General features: G+C 45.5%; 1 protein-coding gene across 1 annotated transcript in view; it reads left to right on the top strand.

Annotated features, from left to right (window-relative positions):
- Window positions 1-581: 581 nt before the first annotated feature.
- The window catches only part of rsu1 (Ras suppressor protein 1), a 36,569-nt gene continuing 15,916 nt past the window's right edge, over window positions 582-21,234 (top strand). The window contains exons 1-8 of the mRNA XM_035741657.2: window positions 582-873; window positions 1,061-1,172; window positions 1,734-1,784; window positions 9,004-9,124; window positions 12,341-12,459; window positions 13,637-13,719; window positions 15,678-15,792; window positions 18,155-18,287. Coding sequence (XP_035597550.2) covers window positions 1,064-1,172; window positions 1,734-1,784; window positions 9,004-9,124; window positions 12,341-12,459; window positions 13,637-13,719; window positions 15,678-15,792; window positions 18,155-18,287 — 731 coding nt within the window. The 5' untranslated portion in view covers window positions 582-873; window positions 1,061-1,063. The remainder of the gene's footprint in view (window positions 874-1,060; window positions 1,173-1,733; window positions 1,785-9,003; window positions 9,125-12,340; window positions 12,460-13,636; window positions 13,720-15,677; window positions 15,793-18,154; window positions 18,288-21,234) is intronic.

Raw genomic sequence — 21,234 nt, 5'->3', positions numbered from 1 at the left:
TTCTGGAGAGAGTTTGCTGCACTGAAAGTAAAGGGGCAGAATAATTTTGCACGCCCAATTTTTCAGTTTTTGATTTGTTAAAAAAGTTTGAAATATCCAATAAATGTCAGTCCACTTCATGATTGTGGCCCACTTGTTGTTGATTCTTCACAAAAAAATACAGTTTTATATCTTTATGTTTGAAGCCTGAAATGTGGCAAAAGGTCGCAAAGTTCAAGGGGGCCAATACTTTCGCAAGGCACTGTATATATATATATATATATATATATATATATACATACATATACACACACACACACTGATTATAACCTGTTCATTATCACAGATTATCACAATTTAGTTTAACCCTATCCCTGTTCAAATCAGTAACATGTTGATTATTGCTTATTCAAATGTCTATGCGAGCGTTCATGTAATTTTTACAATGTAGGCTATCCGATACAGTCAATGATGCGTCGGATACAGTCTACACTGTAGAAGATACTGTAGAATAATTTTGCGTCGTTCGCTACATTGTTTCACTGCGGAGCATATTTATGTTGCACCATCCTTCTATCCGATTGGCTGAATAAGGACAACAGAGCATTCAGTTAGGATATAACCGTGGATCCAATTGGATATCCTTGTTAACGTTCTCTTTTTTTCTCTGGGATTGTGGAAAACGATTGGTTGGAAAAGGGAACTATGCTCGTAGAATTTTTGGGAGACGTTTGGGTTGTAGGAAGTGCCCTTTTATGGCATGCAGAACATTTTACAGATCGTCGCACATCAATTTCCGGTTGGGTGTGTTCAGACGCTTAGTCTAGGAAGTAAATTGGAAATATCTCTCCTTTTAACACAATAATTGTTCACGGAATTAATACCAATCGAAAGGTAACCATTTCCGACATACAATGAACGGTTTTCTAACTTATTTTACTTACTCTAGCCTATTCCATATTATCTGCCGTCAATCTAACTTTCTTGTTCATGTTCATAGAAAGTAGCACATCCTGCTCATTCAACCAGGAAAAAGTAGCAACTCAACTAACTCCTTGACTTTCCCCTGGTTACGTTGTAGAAAATGTCCAAGTCTTTGAAGAAAATCGTAGAGGAGAGCCGGGAGAAGAATATACCCGAGGTCGATATGTGCGACAGGGGTGTATCAAATATGCTGGACATTCCAGGGTTATGTGAGTAGGGGCCTACCGTTGCTGTTTAATGCCATTATCTTCTCTATTAAAAAAAACACTTGAATATGGCTTGCTGATTAGTTGACAAGTAGAATCAGGTGGACTTGTCTGGGGGTACTCGAGGACCAGAGTTGGGAAACTTTGGGGATAAGCGAGGACCGGAGTTGGGAAACGTTTGTCTCGCCCTGAATTCCTATTGGTTGATGTGGCATATAGATAGGAAGCAAAACAGTGCCTTTGTGATCACAAATTTGTGTGATCTGTTACTTGGTTGATGTTTGGATTTGGTCAAATTAATAATAATTATAAATGGTGTAGCCTACAAACTGCTGCATGCCTTATGCATCTGAAGGCAAAACAGTATATTTTTATTATAGGATTGGTCAGATCGACTCTTATATAATTGAACAGGGAGTTCATTTTCGGTCACACTTTACATGACAGTGTCTTTTTTACTTTATCTAATCAGGTCTGTTATTCCTGTAAGTACAGTTGTAGTAAGTAATTCCTCAGATAATGCTGGTTCATGTATGACATATCCTTTGTGTTTTTACTTTGCAGTCACACTGTCCAACATTACCCAGCTGGTTCTGAGTCACAACAAGCTCACAAGTAAGTTCTGACGGTTTATCTGTTGTTTATTCCGCTGTGAAGCAAGCAGACTTAGACCCAATCATGTCCCTTCAGTATTCTCCACTTTGACAGACAGATGTCTCAACCAATGTTCCCTCCCATTGTTTGGGCCACTGAGCAAATTTTGGGTCTTGTGAGCGGAAACTTGAACTTTGAGAGAATTTTGTGCAACTTACAGCTCGTTTACAGTGAACACTGAATCTGTACTCTTACAGTTTGACAGTAGCCAATAGGCTATTGTGGCTATTTGAGGACAACGTAGGCCAACCAACAAAACCAATGGAGCGACTCCCAGAACAGTTTCACGTGGAAATAGCTTTTTATTTCTATGATATAGCCTACAGTAGCCTATATGTGGTGTTCAATGCAGGACTACATTGCATGAGACTTTTTTACATTATGAAGGGCTTGACAATAATTAATGATTGCTTACTTGGTCTGTAACACCATGGGCCAATTAGGTGACTGTAAAATGCATTGTGTTGTATGATGCAAGAAACCACTACGAAGTAAAATGTATTATTATTACCATACAGAGAATTAGACAATGTAGGCTACCCCTCTGCCTCTTGGTTTATTTGCATATTCAAATCTGTCTCAAAATACAACACTGGCCCTTTAATTAAGACATAAGCTTTTTACCTGACTGGCTTTTCAAAGAGCTTTTGAAATGTAGCCTACACATTTTGTGCTCAGTGACGCGCGGCTCTGATCTGAAAAGAGCATTCACTTGTGGGTGATTGAAAGACCTCTCGTGGACTACACACGCCAATAGAGTCCTTCTCCGTTGCACTCTGGCTCTGCTTACAACAAAATCACACGCTCAATCTTGCAAAGTTAGATTTGTTTTGGTTTTGTTGCATTGAAAAGGGGCTGATATAATGTTGATTCGATCACAGAAAAAAGACGTTGATCTGTATTGTGCAAACTAATGGGGCGAACTCAGTGAAGCTCAATCTTCTCTTGCATCTCTGTGCGGCCTGACGTTTCTTCTGTTTGCCAGTCCTGGAGGAGGTGCGTGGCTACGCAGGTGGGCCGCATAGAGGGAACATTTGTCTCAACCCTAGTTTCTGTCCGATTTGGACATACTCTTGAGTGTACAAAACATTAGGAACACCTGCTCTTTCCATGGCATAGACTGACCAGGTGAAATATTTGATCCCTTATTGATGTCACTTCTTAAATCCACCTCAATCACTGTAGATGAAGGGGTGGAGACCGGTTAAAGAAAGATTTTTAAACCTTGAGACAATTGAGACATGGATTGTGTGTGTGTTTGTCATTCAGAGGGTGAATGGGCAAGACACAATATTTAAGTGCCTTTGAACGGGGTATGGTAGTAGGTGCCAGGTGCAACGGTTAGTGTGTCAAGAACTGCAATGCTGCTGAGGTTTTTCCCTCTTAACAGTTTTCTGTGTGTATCAAGAATGGTCCACCACCAAAGGATATCCATTGACACGACTGTAGGAAGCATTGGAGTCAACATGGGCCAGCATCCCTGTGGCACGCTTTCAGCACTTTGTAGAGTCAATGCCGTGACATGCTATATAAAGCAAATAGACAGGCATCAAGGCATTCAGTTACAGTTCAATTGAATGTTAGAATGTGCAAATTTAGTGACTTTGAGCATGGTATGTTCGCCAGTGCCAGGTGCGCAAGCTGGTGGTGTAATGGTGTGGGGAATGTTTTCCTGGCACACGTTAGGTCCCTTGATACCAATTGATCAGCGTTTCCATGCCCTGAAGAATTTGGGCTGTTCTGGAGGGTTTCGATCTGGTACAAGATGGGCGTACCTAATAACCTTGCCACAGTGTATATTATTGAAAGAGTTATTTTTACAAAATTACATACATACACAGCTATGAATGGCAACGCAAGGGTGTGAAATTGTGCTTATTACCACTAGAGTGCACACTTGTGCTGTAGTACTTGCCTTAAAAGGCTCACTTTCCGAGATGAGCATTGGAGACCAAGGCCTTTGTAGTCAGCTTGAACAACGAAAGTCAGTTCACTTCTCTGTTTTAGCTGGGGGTGTTTGACAAAGTATGCATTTACTTGAGGATTTTGATTTGGGATCTCAAAGCCTAGGGTTCATGTGTGTTATGAGTAATTTAAAGAAGAACATAATTGAAGTTGCTAATATGTTTATTACATTATTACGCTGTTATTGCATTAATATGACATAAAACCAGGTAACATAGCAATGTAATCACAAAGAATGAGGCAGATAATCATGTCTCTCTGTTAACTTGTGTATCATCTGTACAAGAGTCTGTAGTTAATTTTGGGACAAGCCCACTAGGGATACACTTGAAACAAATTAACAACAAAAAAATCGCAAGATCTCTCTTGGCATCTTCAGTCACTACTCCAGACACCAGCTCCAAGTTCACACCTAACTACCTGCATCATGTTGGCACATTTGTTTATCTCATACTGCTGGTATCTTGAGTTTTCTGTTCTGTTCCTCACCCTAATCCCCATTTTAAGATGTCACACATTGAGATTACATCCATTATACATTTCTCTCTCCATGCTATTTATAGCGGAAGATCAGAGACTTGTTTTTGGAATAGCTAATTACCATTATCATCCATACCCATTTACCTGCAGGTGTTTCAGGTGCGACCATCTGATCCGTCTGTTGGCGATAATGTTCTTAGCTGTATTTATTTAGTTTTTACACAGCAAATCACTGTATTGTGAATATGGAGCTCTGGTTTATGGCTTTACTCTTCGTCTTGCCGTACCTCTACTGGGTTTTTCCCCTCTCTCCCCTCCGTGGCTCTGATCTTGTCCTGCCTGCTTTAAAGCGCTCCCAGATATAAAAGATAGCGTGCCGTCTTTTTGAACTTTTCAAGGTAGTCAGATATTACAGTGACATTTGGAAAGTCTTTCATTAGAGAGGAGGAAGAGGAAGGTGACGAGAAGGGTGATCTGGGTGAGCAGGGTACTTACTTAGCCTATGGGAGGGAGAGTGAGCGGTGTTGGAAGGGAGAGAGAGGCTTAGGGAGCGGGAGAAAGAGGGGAAATGAGATGGCTGTTGCTGCTTAGCCAAAGGTTGGGACCGTTTCCCGAACACGTCTCTCCCCTATTACCATCAATCTATCTATCTGATCATTAACAACTCCCGAGTGTCACAGGGTCCCCATGCAGGCTGCACCAACCTGAACCCAGCCGCCTCCTCTCACACACACTCAAGAGGGCACCCACTTAATACCACACACTTAATATCACCCACTTAATACCACACACTTAATATCATACGCACACACACTATTCTCTCTCTCGCTTGCTCTCTCTCCCTCATTTATCTCCATTGAGACTAGCAATTAAACACAATTAAGCAAAAAAGTGTTATCTGTAGTATGAAATCCTATCGTCTTCAGCATGTCTAAGAGTTTAACTTTACTCGCATGAAAACAGGGCAGGTGTCGTAAATGAATAGTGTGTAAAGAGATCACTGGAGTGTTGTATTGATTGAGGCGTAGACCTAGATCTGCGTGGCCAGGTCCAGTACTCTGTGACCCTATGTTCACTCTGCATTGATTCAGTGGACATTCACAGATCTATTGAGACTGAGCCTGAATGGAATTGATTTTGTGGTGCGGGGTAAACCACTGGGATAGATGGAGAGAAATGGACTCTAAAAGTCCAGGGATCGGAATCGAGTCACGATTTTTTCACAGCTCGGGACTCCACTCTAAATCAATCAGTGATGATATGGATTCAGACTGGACCGGTTGTGACTTGGATTCAGACTGGACCGGTTGTGACATTAAAAAAAAAAAAAAAAAAAAAAAAAAATTATTTCACCTTTATTTAACCAGGTAGGCTAGTTGAGAACAAGTTCTCATTTGCAACTGCGACCTGGCCAAGATAAAGCATAGCAGTGTGAACAGACAACACAGAGTTACACATGGAGTAAACAATTAACAAGTCAATAACACAGTAGAAAAAAGGGGGAGTCTATATACAATGTGTGCAAAAGGCATGAGGAGGTCGGCGAATAATTACAATATTGCAGATTAACACTGGAGTGATAAATGATCAGATGATCATGTACAGGTAGAGATATTGGTGTGCAAAAGAGCAGAAAAGTAAATAAATAAAAACTGTGGGGATGAGGTAGGTGAAAATGGGTGGGCTATTTACCAATAGATTATGTACAGCTGCAGCGATCGGTTAGCTGCTCAGATAGCTGATGTTTGAAGTTGGTGAGGGAGATAAAAGTCTCCAACTTCAGCGATTTTTGCAATTCGTTCCAGTCACAGGCAGCAGAGTACTGGAACGAAAGGCGGCCGAATGAGGTGTTGGCTTTAGGGATGATCAGTGAGATACACCTGCTGGAGCGCGTGCTATGGATGGGTGTTGCCATCGTGACCAGTGAACTGAGATAAGGCGGAGCTTTACCTAGCATGGCCTTGTAGATGACCTGGAGCCAGTGGGTCTGGCGACGAATATGTAGCGAGGGCCAGCCGACTAGAGCATACAAGTCGCAGTGGTGGGTAGTATAAGGTGCTTTAGTGACAAAACGGATGGCACTGTGATAAACTGCATCCAGTTTGCTGAGTATAGTGTTGGAAGCGATTTTGTAGATGACATCGCTGAAGTCGAGGATCGGTAGGATAGTCAGTTTTACTAGGGTAAGCTTGGCAGCGTGAGTGAAGGAGGCTTTGTTGCGGAATAGAAAGCCGACTCTTGATTTGATTTTCGATTGGAGATGTTTGATATGGGTCTGGAAGGAGAGTTTGCAGTCTAGCCAGACACCTAGGTACTTATAGATGTCCACATATTCAAGGTCGGAACCATCCAGTGTGGTGATGCTAGTCGGGCATGCGGGTGCAGGCAGCGATCGGTTGAAAAGCATGCATTTGGTTTTACTAGCGTTTAAGAGCAGTTGGAGGCCACGGAAGGAGTGTTGTATGGCATTGAAGCTCGTTTAGAGGTTAGATAGCACAGTGTCCAATGACGGGCCGAAAGTATATAGAATGGTGTCGTCTGCGTAGAGGTGGATCAGGGAATCGCCCGCAGCAAGACCAACATCATTGATATATACAGAGAAAAGAGTCGGCCTGAGAATTGAACCCTGTGGCACCCCCATAGAGACTGCCAGGGGACCGGACAGCATGCCCTCCGATTTGACACACTGAACTCTGTCTGCAAAGTAATTGGTGAACCAGGCAAGGCAGTCATCCGAAAAACCGAGGCTACTGAGTCTGCCGATAAGAACCTGGTGATTGACAGAGTCGAAAGCCTTGGCAAGGTCGATGAAGACTGCTGCACAGTACTTACTGTCTTTTATCGATGGCGGTTATGATGTCGTTTAGTACCTTGAGTGTGGCTGAGGTGCACCCGTGACCGGCTCAGAAACCAGATTGCATAGCATGGACTTGGATTCAGACTGGACCGGTTGTGACTTGGATTCAGACTGGACCGGTTGTGACTTGGATTCAGACTGGACCGGTTGTGACTTGGACTTGGATTCAGACTGGACCAGTTGTGACCTGGACTTGGATTCAGACTGGACCAGTTGTGACATGGACTTGGATTCAGACTGGACCGGTTGTGACTTGGATTCAGACTGGACCGGTTGTGACTTGGATTCAGACTGGACCGGTTGTGACTTGGATTCAGACTGGACCGGTTGTGACTTGGACTTGGATTCAGACTGGACCGGTTGTGACATGGACATGGATTCAGACTGGACCAGTTGTGACATGGACATGGATTCAGACTGGACTGGTTGTGACTTGGATTCAGACTGGACCGGTTGTGACTTGGATTCAGACTGGACCGGTTGTGACTTGGATTCAGACTGGACCGGTTGTGACTTGGATTCAGACTGGACCGGTTGTGACTTGGATTCAGACTGGACCGGTTGTGACTTGGATTCAGACTGGACCGGTTGTGACTTGGATTCAGACTGGACCGGTTGTGACTTGGATTCAGACTGGACCGGTTGTGACTTGGATTCAGACTGGACCGGTTGTGACTTGGACTTGGATTCAGACTGGACTGGTTGCGACTTGGTTGACAAAGTCTCTCTCCCTGGTATACTTTTAATTCCACATGCTACTAAGCTTTAGTTACAGACTACAGAGATTACACACACACACACACACACACACACACACACACACACACACACACACACACACACACACACACACACACACACACACACACACACACACGCACTAGGGCTGGGAATTACCAGGGACCTAACAATACAATATTGTCACGATACTTAGGTGCCGATACGATAAGTATTGCGACTCATATGATTGTCACAAGTCTATATTTACAGGAATCGATTTTGTGATTTGATCTTCCAATCATATTGCTCACTATATGACTGCTGCAGAGAGTGAAGAGAGAGCATGAGAAAATTAGTTTTGATCAGTCATGGAAATAAGTGCTGAAAACAAACATATTGGCTCACTATTTAAAAAGATGAACAATACAGGAGTTTTGGCGCAGGTACAGCCGACTAGTGCTAGCTAATGGTACCTAGCAACAACAACAAAAAAATCCAAGTATTGATAAAATATCGTCCTAAATAATATTGTGGTATGTAACTATAACAATTATGTCTCTCATCACTGAAAAGCAATCCCCTCAAAGACTAGCCTTTGTGACATGTTGTCCCTGTGATATGGAAACGGTATGGCAGGGACACGTTCAGTCACCCTGATCTCCCCAGGGACATTCCTGTCAGGTCCACCTGTTCTGTTTGTGTACCCCCCCATCCCTTCTTAACCAACGCCTCCATTGATCAGGCCTCTAATCGGATAGAGGCATCATCTCATTATCTCCCTATCGATCTCTGTCCACCTCTCAAAAATTGACTCGTGGGGGGGGAAAGGATGAGGAGCGGGAGGATAAGGGTGAGAGGGGAAAAATAGGGGGAGGTGTAGGGAACAAAAGAAATGGCCCCATCATTAAAATGTCAAACCTCTGCCCTGATTGCCATGGCCATAGAGCAGCTAAATGAGCCATCAAAGCCATACAGGATGATAATTGGCTCGTTAAGACGCTGTACCATCAGCCTGACTATAGTGGTTCTTCAGCTGGTCGTAGTTTGACTCCATGGTTGTGTTTTAAAGTGATGAAAGAGTATGCAATGTTCAATAAGGCTGGGAGGAAGAAATACTGGTGGTCTGTATTTTTATTCCATGTTTTGTCTCTCTCTCAGCCATTCCTGCCAACGTGGCTGACTTGAAGAACCTGGAAGTTCTCAATGTGTTCAACAACCAGATAGAAGAGCTGCCCACTCAGATCAGCAGCCTGCAGAAGCTCAAACACCTCAACCTTGGGTAGGCCACCGAATGTATTTTTTAAATATTTTTATTTTCTGTCTTGTGTGACTGTGGCTCTTCAGCTATGCTACTCCTTCATCCTCATTCCAAGCTCACAAAGCCTACATTGTCAGACAGGTGAGAGAAAGAGGGGAACTGTTCATTTGAACACTTGTTTATTTGCAGGTCTCTCTCTACCCCTCAGGACATGGCTGTATCTCTGCGCTCAACTGAATTGCTGTTGTCAGGGCATGGATCCTGTTATTTTCTCATCTCCGTTTGTGACACAAATCACTTCACCCCTGTAATTTACCCTTAACGCTTTACCCATCACTTGACATTCACATAGTGGAATAAACCATTATCAACCAGTATGCACACATTTATCCTAGAAAAATGTAGATCACACATCTGGCTAATCAGTGTAAGAATACGAGCGTATGCCATCTCTTCATATGGTGATCAGTTGATCTATGTAATGCCATAATAAAGACTGGCAGAATTTACCAGCTTGCAATAGTTTTGATTTGATTAGATTGAAGGACTATAGAAGACAGCAAGCTATGTTCCCTACCTATACCAGTCTGCCAAAGACGACGAATCCCAAACAATTTCAGTTCTCAGGTCAAATTATGCACAGCACAAAGGGACAAGGCTAAACCTAAGACTGGTGTGCGTGAGGCACGGTGTATAATTAGCTATTTGCCAAGACAACATGGAGAGGCTCAGAGACAACTTCATATTGTGTATTGCTGTCCTCTGTGAGCACTTAAAGGCGGAACACAACCTGTTTCCTACTCTCATCCTCTCGTCCAGTACTCTGCATTAACGCTTTTCCTTTTGTCTGGGACAATTACAAAAATTAGTTGAACAAGAAGAATATAGATTTTAAGTTGTCAAAATGGACAAGTAAAGACTTGTTTTTTTTCCACACAAATCACAATATCAAACAATTACTCCGATCACAGGCCAACTTTGGAATAACATTCAAATACATTTTTCATGTACATATATATACAAATTCTACAAAGTGTAGGTGATAAGCACATTGGCTACAGCCTCATGTCCAAACCGATGCCGACATGAGGGAGGCGACGGAAAATGTAGCCAAACTTTAATGAGACTTTTTAATTCCACAGATAACGGCTAAACGCCAGTCACGTTTGGCCAAATACAATGGAGGATAATTCACATGAACGTCTAAAGACTTGATTCTGTCCACGTGCTGGAGGCACCGTTCTATCAGATGTAATGGTCGAGTGAAGGTCCGTGCCTGTTGCGCCCCGCACCTCACCCACCTTGAACCTGCGCGGAGGCGGTCAGCATTTCAAAACTATTCCACCGGAAACGTAATTGTTTTAAAACCTGCATGTTTCATGTCATTTTACGAAGCATCTCTTGTTTCAAAGTAGCCAAATTATGAGCATAGAAATGTTGAGGGAATTGTTGTTCTGTAGGTTTTCAAATCGCCGTTATTTTATTGTCCAGCAGCCAAAGGCATTGTCCTAGTCAGTAATCCATCATGCTAGTTGATGCATCTTTTTACATTTTCCTTTTCTTCATTTCGAATGGATATTTTCATCTGTCACGTGAAACCGCTTGTGCGTGTGTGCGTGTTTGAGAAGTGTTTTTCTGCTAATTGCATTTTGGAACGTTCGCAAATAGCCTACAGCCATGTGTGCATTGTTGAGCTTTATAATATGAAGAAATAAAACTCTATCAACATTTTTAAGCTAAACGGTCTGATCTGTTGCATCAGCTTCTTCTTTTTTTTATGTACATTGGTTGTATGAATTTTGGATCTGTCGTTCCAGAACTTTCCAGACACTGTTTTGAACCGTAGACATATACAAAAGTAATTGGAATGTTGAAATATTTGAAAAGCTACCCAGGGTGGCCAACCATCCTCCATGAGAGCCTTAAAGGGACTGTTGTATTCAGAGGCTTGAATATGCAAAGATGCCAATAGGCTGTGTAGCCTATATTCCTGTCTGATTCTCTGGTAAAACAAAAATGTTAATGCATTTTATTTTGTAGAGTGGTTCCTCGCATCTTAAAATTATGTCAGAATAGTGTTATAGGTCTTCTTTAAAAAAAAAAAAAAGTATTTTGGGACAAGTGACTTGTGCTTTTGACCAGGTAAAAAATCTACAAGTCCTACTTGAGAGTTTTCTCGTATCTTCCTATGTTCTACTCCAGTTCAGTCACAGCCCAAATGTGTGGAATTAACAATTTGCCCGTTACAGTTTTAACCCCAAATACTTTTGTGGGCCCCCCTCGCCACTGAAAGATGGGGGCTGGCGATAAGGGATTGGTCTCAATGTCACGCGGGATTACCAAAGTTTTTACAATCTCCTCCACCGCTCTGACATTCTGCGTCTCTTATGGATTGGCTGTCAGCTGCACCGTCTCCCAACCATAATCTAGGAAACATAAGCCTCGCAGACGTATTCAAGACCCACTGTCCCTTTCAGCGCGGTGTGTGTACTCTGTACTGTGTGTGGCTGATGTGTTTGTGTGTGTGTGTGTGCAGGCGAATTTGTGTGTACCTACCAACCTGATCTCATTTGTCAAAACAATCTCTGCCTCCCAACCTGTAATTGCCTTGCAAACATATCCTGGCGTCGCAAAATCAATTTGTTTTTGCTTTTCAAATCCGCCCTGAAAGCAATGCGCTCCACTGTGTTCCCTGTGTCTTTTGAGACGGCCTAGCGTCTTGTGGTGTGTGTGGATATTGATAATGTAATACCTGGAGATGTATAGACTGAGGCTTAAATGTGTGGGCTCAATCAGGACCTGATCTCCGGCTAGGCCCAGTGACACCTTGATCCTCTCCTTCTTCCTGAGCTCATTCTATAGAATCCTTAAACAGTTCTGCCACTATCTATAAGAATATGCCTAACAGAAGGACTATATGTGACCTTGCATGCAGAATGTGAGATTACACAATACAATTGAGGAATGAGTTGTTTCTCCCAAGGTGAACGCCAGCTATTATGAAAAAAAGAATGACTCTGCGTTCACTGTACATTGGATTTACTGTAGAAATAATGTCACAGGCTCAGGAAACCGATGTCTTCACCATTAGACCAAGTGGAAATGTCCTCTTGTGCTGAGGGTGACACTGATTTTTCTTCAGTCGAGGACTACCTCAGGATATGCCGTTGTAAAGCTGTGAGTTGATTTAGCTCGTTGTTTTAGCTCGTTGTTTTCTATCTGTCATTATGCGTGCAGCATGAACAGGATGAGTGCTCTGCCCCGAGGCTTCGGGTCCCTGCCTGCTCTGGAGGTGCTGGACCTGACCTACAACAACCTGAACGAGAGCTCACTGCCCGGCAACTTCTTCTACCTCAGTGAGTCACTCTCTCTCTCACACACACACACACTTCATCGCACGCACACACGTCCACAGAAACCTGTGAAGAAACACACGTGTACTCAAGTACGACTGAAATATTTCTCCTGTCACCACACGCTGGGCAGACCACCATTCTTATTACTGAGTCAAGCACATCATCATCATGGGGCTCATCTTTCCAATCAACTCCTCCATTCCATCCACCACCCTGTTCTGGTAATTGACGCGCCCTCTCTGATAAAAATGTAAAAACAACTGAAAAGGGGATGTCTTCAACCAAGACCTAAAGTGGGAGAGAGAGAGTTGGTCTCCCCATCTCTGACTGTTTCTCTCTCTGAGGCTGCTGTGCTAGCTCTACTAATGGCCTGTTATTTTAATACTGATGATGACATAATGAAAGCACTATTCACACAGCAATCGGCGCCATTTTAATCTTATTCTCCCCCCCTCCCCCGCCTCGCACACTACCTCCTCTCCTCCCCACTCCATCTATCAAAGCTGGAGGAGGCTACGATGCCCAGACACACACACACACACACACACACACACACACACAGATCGCTACTAATTCCCTGCCCAAATTAAATAGCCACTGATTAACGAATGAGGTGCATATGATTGTCTTTAATCAGAGATACAAGAAGGAGGATATGCACTTTCATTATTGCTTTTAGAAGCCTGTAATGTGGCTATTTTTGGTATTTTACTTTGCTCCAAAGGATCTGTTTCCCTTATAGTGACATACCAGGAAGTATGCCTGTCTGTCTGGATGTCTCACCAAATCCCTGATGGAAGAATAGTGTCAGTGAATCTGAAGATTACCCTTTTGGTCTAGTCTGTCTCTCTGTTTGCGTGTGTGTCTCTGGGTGTGGGGGTGTGTGTCTCTGTGTGGGTGTATATGTGTCTCTGTGTGTATGTGTGAGAGAGAATGAGAGGCAGTGTTAGCTGCTGTCTTCCAGTGTGTCAGTATGTGTGTTTGTTTATATAGACCCCCCCTGACTAGACAAGCAGCAGTAAATCTATGTTTGACCCATGTGTGTGTCAGCTGCCCAGAGCTTGCAAACGGTTATTAATCAGCCGTGACTGGTCTTATTGATCACGCTTCGGCCTGGTTAGGACTGAAAGTCCAGTGCACACACACACACACTAACCAACTCCTGTGTAAATTGCAGCTACCCTGCGTGCACTCTATCTCAGTGACAACGACTTTGAGATGCTTCCTCCAGACATCGGCAAGCTGGGCAAGCTGCAGATTGTGAGTCATTTATCTAAATATCTCCCTCTGAATATCAGTGGTCTGCTTTCTCTCCTTCGTATTGCTTGGTTGGTTCCTTGTATTGTCCGTCACCTAGAACTGCCTTAATACAGGAGTGACAGTTCCCCACAATAAGGACTTCAAATGGCATGTGTCTCTCCTATTGTGATGTCTCAAGATGTTTTATTCTGATTGTAGATGGGAAATCATTGTTTAGTATACAGTTGAAGTCGGAGGTTTACATATATTGACTCCAACCTAAGTGTATCTCGTTTTTTTTTCAACCACTCCACACATTTCTTGTGAACAACCTATAGTTTTGACAAGTCTGTTAGGACATCTACTTTGTGCAAGTAATTTTCAAACAATTGTTTACAGACAGATTATTTCACTTATAATTCACTGTATCACAATTAGAGTGGGTCATAAGTTTACATACACTAAGTTGAATGTACCTTTTAAACAGCTTGGAAAATTCCATAACATTATGTCATGGCTTGAGGCTAATTGACATCATTTGAGTCAGAGGTGTACCTGTGGATGTATTTCAAGGCCTATCTTCAAACTCTTTGCTTGACATCATGGGAAAATCAAAAGAAGTCAGCCAAGACCTCAGAAAAAATATTGTAGATCTTCACAAGTCTGGTTCATCCTTGGGAGCAATTTCCAAACACCTGAAGGTACCACGTTCATCTGTGCAAACAATAGCACGCAAGTATAAACACCATGGGACCACGCAGCCGTCATATCGCTCAGGAAGGAGACTCGTTCTATCTCCTAGAGATGAACATAGTTTGGTGCGAAAAGTGCAAATCAATCCCAGAGCAACAGCAAAGGACCTTGTGAAGATGCTGGAGGAAACGGGTATAAAAGTATCTACATCCACAGTGAAACAAGTCCTATATTGACACAACCTGAAAGGCCGCTCAGCAAGGAAGAAGCCACTGCTCCAAAACCAGCATAAAAAAGCCAGACTACAGTTTGCAACTCCACATGGGGACAAAGATCGTACTTTTTTGGAGAAATGTCCTCTGGTCTGATGAAACAAAAATAGAACTGTTTGGCCGTAATGACCATTGTTATGTTTGGAGGAAAAAGGGGGAGGCTTGCAAGCTGAAGAACACCATCCCAACCATGAAGCACGGGGAAGGCAGCACATTGTTGTGGGGGTGCTTTGCTGCAGGAGGGACTGGTGCCCTTCACAAAATAGAGGGCATCATGAGGTAGGGAAATTTGTGGATATATTGAAGCAACATTTCAAGATGTCAGTCAGGAAGTTAAAGCTTGGTTGCAAAGGGGTCTTCCAAATGGACAATGACCCCAAGCATACTTCCAAAGTTGTGGCAAAATGGCTTAAGACAACAATATTTACTATGATTAAATGTCAGGAATTGTGAAAAACTGAGTTTAAATGTATTTGGTAAGGAGTATGTAAACTTCTGACTTCAACTGGATGGGGATGAATGTCTGCTGTGCAAACAGTACACATTTAATGTTTTATATACATTGACCTCATCCAGAAGACGAGGTCAGTACAGGTGCATCAAAGCTGGGACCAATCTTGCATTACTCTTCTCATATGTATATACTGTATTCTACACTATTCTACTGTATCTTAGCCTATGCTGCTCAGACATTGCTCGTCCATATATTTATATATTCTTAATTCCTTTACTTAGATTTATGTGTACTGGGTATATGTTGTGTAATTTGTTAGATATTGCTGTGCTGTCGGAGCTAGGAACATTTCGCTACACCCACAATAACATCTGCTAAGCACGTGAATGTGACCAATAAAATGTGATTTTATTTTATTCAGAATGTATAAATACCTGTTTTCCTCTCTCTATCCCCCTCTTACTCCCTTTGTCTGTCTCTCTCGTCCTTCATCTCTCCCTCTACGTCTCTCTCATTACCCCCCCCACCCCCCTTCTCACCCCCTATCCTCCTCTCCATAGCTGAGTCTGAGGGATAATGACCTCATCTCTCTGCCTAAAGAGATAGGAGACCTGGCCCAGCTCAAAGAGCTCCACATTCAGGGCAACCGGCTCACTGTGCTGCCCCCTGAACTGGGTAAGACTGACCACACGAACACACTATTGCACACAGACACACACACAGTCACTGTATGTGGGTGCAGGTGTCGTTGACTGCTCCTCTGGTTGGCTGGCCTCTCCCAGCATCGCCCCACTGCTCTCACCATCCCACTGTGTCTGCGTGTGTGTGTGTTTGTGTGTGTGCGTGCATGTGCATGCCCCAGATGGCATGCTTCACAGATCCACAAACCCATGAACCCCCACAGAGGTCACCAGGGGTCGACCCTCTCTCTGACAGCCTGTAGAGTACAATGTGTGGACCCTCGCCACTGGAGGTTCTGCAGCTCAACCCAGCTCAGTTTACGAAACTGAAACACCTTCCAGTACAATACAAAGGAAATATTTTCATCAGTTGGTAAAAAAAAAAAAAAAAAGGGGATGTCTTCAGCCAAGACCTAAAGCAGAAGAAAGAGAGTTCAGGAGGAAGAGGAGAGGGAGGGATGGTCTCCTGTTTCTCTCACTATGTGTGTAGAGCTGATTAGAATCTCCCTGTCACGGCTCCCTAATCCCGGTGTCTCACTGCTCTGGCCTTGTTAGGGCCGCAGCTACACCACCAGCCAAAAGAGAGGATGGGGGAGGGAAAGCGGGAGGGAAATGATGTGGCGGGAGAGAAAGTTTGAGAGATGGAGGGACGGACAGGCGGAGGGAGCGACTGAAGGACGGGGTGCTCCAGAGATGGAGGGACGGACAGGCGGAGGGAGCGACTGAGGGACGGGGTGCTCCAGAGATGGAGGGACGGACAGGCGGAGGGAGCGACTGAGGGACGGGGTGCTCCAGAGATGGAGGGACGGACAGGCGGAGGGAGCGACTGAGGGACGGGGTGCTCTAGAGATGGAGGGACAGACAGGCGGAGGGAGTGACTGAGGGACGGGGTGCTCCAGAGATGGAGGGACGGACAGGCGGAGGGAGCGACTGAGGGACGGGGTGCTCCAGAGATGGAGGGACAGACAGGCGGAGGGAGCGACTGAGGGACGGGGTGATCTAGAGATGGAGGGACAGACAGGCGGAGGGAGCGACTGAGGGACGGGGTGCTCCAGAGATGGAGGGACAGACAGGCGGAGGGAGCGACTGAGGGACGGGGTGCTCCAGAGATGGAGGGACAGACAGGCGGAGGGAGCGACTGAGGGACGGGGTGCTCCAGAGATGGAGGGACAGACAGGCGGAGGGAGCGACTGAGGGACGGGGTGCTCCAGAGATGGAGGGACAGACAGGCGGAGGGAGCGACTGAGGGACGGGGTGCTCCAGAGATGGAGGGACAGACAGGCGGAGGGAGCGACTGAGGGACGGGGTGCTCCAGAGATGGACAGACAGGCGGAGGGAGCGACTGAGGGACGGGGTGCTCCAGAGATGGAGGGACAGACAGGCGGAGGGAGCGACTGAGGGACGGGGTGCTCCAGAGATGGAGGGACAGACAGGCGGAGGGAGCGACTGAGGGACGGGGTGCTCCAGAGATGGAGGGACAGACAGGCGGAGGGAGCGACTGAGGGGACGGGGTGTTCCAGAGATGGAGCAGAGGAAAAGAGGGGGATGAGGGGAGAAAGAGATGAAGAGGGAGTGGCCCCTCTAACAAGGAGCAGCCAAGTGCACAGGGGAAGTGCAGGTTTGGGGATAGAAGATCGGCATTGTAGCTGTCGAGACCACACTGGAGAGAAGAGGGACTAACACCGACCTAATCCTGTAACTAGGGGAGAGGGATGATGGAGCGGTGGGAAGGAAAAGAGGATAAATAAGGGCGATGAGGTTTCAAGTGTATGTAATATAAATTTTAAAAAAGTGTATTTCAGACATTATTACAGTTTAACCATACTGTAAAACCATCAAATCATTCAGTCTCTGAATTCACCCCTAGTTCGTTCTCACTAAAATAAATTCCAGACAAAGCTGAAAGCAAGGAGTTGATTAAGAAGAGCAGTGAAACTGTAGATTCTGTACAATTATAGATGAACAGCTGAACAACCCTAACTGACTAGTTAGCATGGGGCTGCTGGTGTTGGCTTGCTCTGACCAGGCGTAACATTGGGGTTGGGGGACCTAGGGGTTTTAGGTTTTAGGTCCAGACAGCTCTCTCGGTGCTGGGCTAGTCAGATGTGTGTTAATTGGTCTCTGAGGTGGTACCATCGACCACATTAGCACCGTGACCCGTCGCCCGTGCCACAATGTTGTCAGAACGTTGTTCACTCTTTTGCCCTTTCTCTCCCTCTTTCCTCGCTCCTCTTCTCCCCACACCTTCATCTCTCCACCCGTTGACCTCTTCTCCCTCCCTCCTTTCCTCTCTGACACTCTTTTCTATATCACTCAGTCTCCTAATCTCTCTCTGTTCATCCCTTCTCTCTCTTCAGGTAACCTGGATCTGACTGGGCCTAAGCAGGTGTTCAAGGCTGAGAATAACCCTTGGGTGACCCCCATTGCAGACCAGTTCCAGCTGGGAGTCTCCCATGTGTTTGAATACGTCCGCTCCGAGACCTACAAGTAGTAAGTAGTCTAATCTACAAATACACCTACAGCAGTAGTGGACTCACTGACTCCGACCTACTGAGGGAGAGGGCTCTAAGAGGAGAGAATGGGACGTGTGTGTGTGTGTGTTTTAAGGACTTTAATTTGTGTGACTGTCTGTGTCTCCCTATCCTGCTGGTCTTGTGGCTGTATCATGGTGTTGTTGGACCCTCGCCCTGCTCTCTCCTGGGCCCTCAAACCTTTACTTCTCATTAGGGACAGAGCAAGGGATGCGTGGATCCTCTGTCCTCTCCTTCCCTCTTTTCTCGTTCTGTCCTTTGAGCTACTGGACTGCCACTTCAAGGCAGTCCTCCAGCCGAGACCCACTCACTCTTATAGACCTGAGGGAGTTTGTCCGTTCCTCTACAGATGGTGTACAGTAGCTTTCGGTTTCTGTTGCGTTGTCCTCCTGCTCAGGGCTCTATGGATTTCCATCCCAATGTCAGGTGTAAAAGGGGGATAAATAAAGAAGCGTATTATGTCACTTCTTGCATAATGGCGGATGTCTCTAGGCTCTGACCCCGGCACCAGCTGTCTACGTCCCAGACTCCCTCAGTGCCAGCCCCAGACACAAGGATGGAGAGCTGGAGGAGGAAGGTGATACAGACCTGTAAGACTTGGCCATTGGTGGGAGGCAATGTTCTCTCTAAACCACGCACCTCCTCCAGGACTGGCAAACAGAAGAAACGCCAGCCCACGCAGAGACGCAAGAGGAGATTGGGCTTCACTGAGTTCGCCCCATTAGTTTGCACAATACAGATCAACGTCTTTTTTCTGTGATCGAATCAACATTATATCAGCCCCTTTTCAATGCAACAAACCAAAACAAATCTAACTTTGCAAGATTGAGCGTGTGATTTTGTTGTAGGCAGAGCCAGATTCTATTGGCGTGTGTAGTCCACGAGAGGTCTTTCAATCGCCCACAAGTGAATCTGCTTTTCAGATCAGTGCTGCAAGTGTGCACATTTGTTGATATTCTTTGCTAGTTAGCAAGTTAACTCAGTTATAGATAAGTATAGGGCAGCAATAGGGAGTTCGTTTGGTGGGAGCTACCCAGAGACCAGAGCTAACAGCATGAAATAACACTCCCAACAACAGCACAGCCCTGTCTGACAAGCCCTGGAGCTGTCGATGTCTGCTTTGAGTTACCTCTACTGTCTGTTCACTGCTGAGCCCATCTTTACTCTAAAGCCTTGTGCGCACACACACACTCTCTATTTCTCCCTCTCTTTCTCTCTCTGTGTTTCGCTCTCTCTTGTAATATGTTTTTCTGTTTAAAAGAGCAGAGACTTTTAAAGATTTCCTGTGTGTGGATGGTGGGGCTAATTTTAGTCCTCTTATAGAGGGCAGTTTTATTTTGGAGTCTTTGTTTCTGGAACAACCCAGTCAGGTCATTCTAGTTAATGTCTGTCTGTCTAGTTGGTTCTATTAACCCAGAATCAGATCAATTACTATGACGGGCTTGAGGCATTCATTTTGTCTGTCTGTGACTGGGGACTTGTATTGTAGTACAGTATCGGCCCATTCCAAAGCTATTTACACACTACTTAAACATTATCTATGCATTTGAAACCCATAGTTTTGGTTTGTACTGTACCAGGTATGTTCTTAGATGGCACAGTTGAACTAGCCTTGTCCATTGATCTATGTACTGTACCTAACTTCTGGGCTCCCGAGTGGCTCCCGAGTGGCGCAGCGGTCTAACGCTTCGATCACATCAACAGCGTCATTACATTTCGGTACACCAGAATTGCATTCATTTCCAATGAAACACTTCCTTTGCGTTTGCCTTGCAGCGGTGCGTTTGCCTTGCGGCGGTGCGTTTGCCTTGCGGCGGTGCGTTTGCCTTGCGGCGGTGCGTTTGCCTTGCGGCGGTGCGTTTGCCTTGCGGCGGTGCGTTTGCCTTGCGGCGGTGCGTTTGCCTTGCGGCGGTGCGTTTGCCTTGCGGCGGTGCGTTTGCCTTGCGGCGGTGCGTTTGCCTTGCGGCGTTGCGTTTGTTGCGTTTGCCTTGCAGCGTTGCCTTGCAGCGTTGCGTTTGTGTTGCGTTTGCCTTGCAGCGTTGCCTTGCAGCGTTGCGTTTGTGTGCGTTTGCAGCGTTGGCTTGCAGCGTTGCGTTTTGCGTTTGCCTTGCCTTGCAGCGTTGCCTTGCAGTTTGTGTTGCAGCGTTGCGTTTGCGTTGCCTTGCAGCTTGCGTTTGTGTTGCGTTTGCCTTGCAGCGTTGCCTTGCAGCGTTGCGTTTGTGTCGCGTTTGCCTTGCAGCGTTGCCTTGCAGCGTTGCGTTTGTGTTGCGTTTGCCTTGCAGCGTTGCGTTTGTGTTGCGTTTGCCTTGCAGCGTTGCCTTGCAGCGTTGCGTTTGTGTTGCGTTTGCCTTGCAGCGTTGCCTTGCCTTGCAGCGTTGCCTTGCAGTGTTGCGTTTGCCTTGCAGCGTTTGCTTTGCAGCGTTTGCCTTGCAGCGTTGCCTTGCAGCGTTTGCCTTGCAGCGTTTGCCTTGCAGCGTTTGCCTTGCAGCGTTGCCTTGCAGCGTTTGCCTTGCAGCGTTGCCTTGCAGCGTTGCCTTGCAGCGTTGCCTTGCAGCGTTGCCTTGCAGCGTTGCCTTGCAGCGTTGCGTTTGTGTTGCGTTTGCCTTGCAGCGTTGCCTTGCAGCGTTGTGTTTGTGTTGCGTTTGCCTTGCAGCGTTGCCTTGCAGCGTTGCGTTTGCCTTGCAGCGTTGCGTTTGTGTTGCGTTTGCCTTGCAGCATTGCCTTGCAGCGTTGCGTTTGTGTTGCGTTGCCTTGCAGCGTTTGCCTTGCAGCGTTGCGTTTGCCATGCAGTGTTGCGTTTGCCCTACAGCGTTGCGTTTGCCTTGCTTTAGCGTTGCGTTTGCGTTGCGTTTGCCTTGCAGCGTTGCGTTTGTGTTGCGTTTGCCTTGCAGCGTTTGCCTTGCGGC

Source organism: Oncorhynchus keta, chromosome 28, assembly GCF_023373465.1.
Source record: "Oncorhynchus keta strain PuntledgeMale-10-30-2019 chromosome 28, Oket_V2, whole genome shotgun sequence".
NCBI lineage: Eukaryota > Metazoa > Chordata > Actinopteri > Salmoniformes > Salmonidae > Oncorhynchus > Oncorhynchus keta.
This window is presented reverse-complemented; position numbering and strand designations above follow the sequence as displayed.